Source organism: Ipomoea nil, unplaced genomic scaffold, assembly GCF_001879475.1.
Source record: "Ipomoea nil cultivar Tokyo-kokei standard unplaced genomic scaffold, Asagao_1.1 scaffold2792, whole genome shotgun sequence".
Lineage (NCBI taxonomy): Eukaryota > Viridiplantae > Streptophyta > Magnoliopsida > Solanales > Convolvulaceae > Ipomoea > Ipomoea nil.
Window position 1 is genome coordinate 2,413,721 of NW_017619220.1, and position 2,913 is coordinate 2,416,633.

Sequence of the window (2,913 nt, forward strand, 5' to 3'; positions counted from 1 at the left end):
GAAACGTTTAGGGTCAGTGCCCCGTTGTTTCTATAATTTCTCGCCGAGTCCCTCAGTCGAGGCGACTCCTTTTGGTTTTTTCACGGAAACGACTAAGGGACTGGGCCCTTGTTCCCTATCTCTTCTTGCTGAGTGGAAGGCGTTAATCGGTGGTAACTGGCATTCTTTTATTTAAGTTTAGAAATTCGGATACTCGTACACGGCTAACCTTTTATTGGTAAAACTTTTTCAACTGGATGACATTCCAAATTCGGTCCACGGGCTTTCCCTCTTGGGTCTCCAGCTTGTAGGTACCGGCTTGGACCACGGCTGCAATGCGATATGGTCCTTCCCACTTGATTGCAAAATTGCCCCCTTCCGTAGGCTGGCTCGCCTGTCGGTCCCGTAGCACGAGGTCGCTGACCTGGAAGGCTCGTGGGCGAATCCTCCAATCGCGATACCTCTTTACGGCTTGTTGGTATTCAACCATCCGGGCGCACGCGACCTCCCTTCTTTCTTCCAAGAAATTCTTCTCAATTCTAAGGCTTTCTTCATTCTCTTCGTCAGAATAGCTGTGAACTCGGTGGGTGGGTTCCACGACCTCTATCAGAACTTCGGCCTCGAAGCCGTATGCTAGGGAAAATGGGCTCTCTCCCGTCGCCCGTCTTTGCGTAGTTCGGTAAGCCCACAGGACCCGGTCGAGCTCATCTACCCAATTTCCCCCGATGTCTTCCAACTTCTTCCGAATCCCATCGACTATGGTCCGGTTTACATTTTCAACTTGTCCGTTAGTCTGAGAGTATGCCACGGATACCTAGGTGTGTCGTATGCTATGCCGGCGACAGAAGTCGACGAAGGCTTGACAATCGAACTGTCGACCGTTGTCACTAACTACGTGCTCGGGTAGGCCGAAGCGGCAAATTACCTTTTTCCACAGGAAGCGTCGACATTGGTACTCGGTGATAGTGGCCAACGACTCGGCCTCTACCCATTTGGTGAAGTAATCGATGGCCACGACGCAGAATTTCAAGCTTCCAGGGGCGACTGGTAACGGGCCCAACAAGTCGATCCCCCATTTAGAAAAAGGGATGGCCGTGGTGACCGGTGTGTAGAAGATAGCCGGCCGATTATCCTTTCGAGCGAAGGCTTGGCAAACGCCACACTTAGCTATCCACTCGATACAGTCCCGCATCATGGTTGGCCAGTAGTACCCTTGGACGACTAGTTTCCGAGCGAGAGTGTGGGCTCCTTGATGGGCAGCGCAGATTCCCCGGTGAGCTTCGTCCATTATTTTCTCGGTCTCGGGCCTGAGCAGGCACTTCAAGAGGGGTCCTCCGAATGATTGCTTGTATATCTGTCCGTCAATGATCCGAAACGAAGGGGCTTTTCGTCGAACCCTTGCTGCGACTCCGGGGTCATTTGGTAACTCGCCCGTTTCCTTAAATCGCCGGATGTCTTCTATCCAGAACATCTCGGGGTTTTTCTCTCGATCCCACTCCTCAATGACTACTTGTTGGACTTCCAACGGCGTCTCCTCTATACTAGGCCGACTTAATTCTTCCCTTTGGCAAATCTTGATGAGGTGATCTCGCACTCCTTCTAAGGCAATTTTTGATAGTATGTTGGCCTCGACGTTGTCTGCCCGAGAGATGTGCTCTATCTCATAGGCTCCGAATTCCGCCAGCATTTCTATTGCTTTTCCCTTATACTGGGCCATCCGAACGTTCTTAGCTTCACAGGTGCCGGAGATTTGTCCGACCACTGACCGGGAGTCGGTCTTGATTCGCAACCGTTTCACTCCCAGTGTTTTGGCGAGTCGAAGACCGCCCAACACAGCCTCATACTCGGCTTTGTTATTGGATGTCGAAAACAAGTAGCTCAGGGCGTAGTAAAGCTGGAAGCCCTCTGGGGTAATTAGCATAACTCCCCCTCCGCAGTGTTGTCGACTTGCGGCCCCATCCGCGTGTAGTTCCCACCATGCGCCTGGGCTATCCTGTATGATGCCCTCCTTCTCGCCTTCCCCTACTGTGCACTCAACCAAGAAGTCGGCCAAGGCTTGCCCTTTTATGGACGGTCGTGGTTGATACTCGAACCCGTACTGGGTTAGTTCCATGGCCCATTTTACCAGTCGACCGGACGATGTAGGGTTTTGCAACACGCTCCCTAGAGATTGATCGGTTAGGACTCGGACGGTATGAGCCTGGAAATAGGGCGCCAACTTGCGCACGGTGATCACTAGCGCGTAAACAATTTTCTCCAAGGCTGTGTACCGCGTCTCGGCCTCATTTAAGGAGCGGCTTACGTAATACACCGGGTGCTGGGTACGCTCCTCTTCTCGAACCAGTACTGAGCTTACCGCCTTGGGGGAGGCGGCTAGGTATAAGAACAAAGGTTCACCTTCCTGAGGGGTGGACAACACCGGAGGCGTAGAAAGATATTGCTTCAGTTCTTCGAACGAGTGCTGGCACTCGGCTGTCCATGCAAAGCCTTCCTTCATTTTCATGGCCTCGAAGAAGGGTATAGTTTTGTCTGCCGCCTTGCTCAAGAAGCGACTGAGGGCAGCCAGTCGACCAGTTAGCCGTTGCAAATCTTTGACGGTACTGGGAGGCTGCATGTCAATGATGGCCTGAACCTTCTCAGGGTTGGGCTCGATGCCTCATTTCGTCACCATGTATCCCAAGAACTTTCCGCCTTGCACCGCGAAGGCACATTTTTTGGGGTTTAGTCGGGGATTATACCTTGTTATGACCCGAAAGCAGTCGGCCAAATCTTCCGCATGTTTGATCTCTTCTCGACTTTTGACTAGCATGTCGTCTACATATGCTGCTATGGACTTCCCCAGTAAATCTTGGAATAGTCGGGCTACCATCCGAGTGTAAGTGGCCCCAGCATTCTTGAGTCCGACGGGCATAACCCGATAACAATATACCCCGT

General features: G+C 52.1%; 1 protein-coding gene across 1 annotated transcript; it reads right to left on the bottom strand.

The window, feature by feature from the left end:
• Positions 1–211: 211 nt before the first annotated feature.
• On the bottom strand, positions 212–2,593 carry LOC109157795. The gene is made up of 2 exons (XM_019305636.1): positions 905–2,593; positions 212–772 (listed from the first exon to the last, which is right to left on the bottom strand). The coding sequence occupies exons 1-2, from the start codon at positions 2,591–2,593 to the stop codon at positions 212–214; spliced, it is 2,250 nt and encodes a 749-aa protein (XP_019161181.1).
• Between the last annotated feature and the right edge of the window lie 320 nt (positions 2,594–2,913).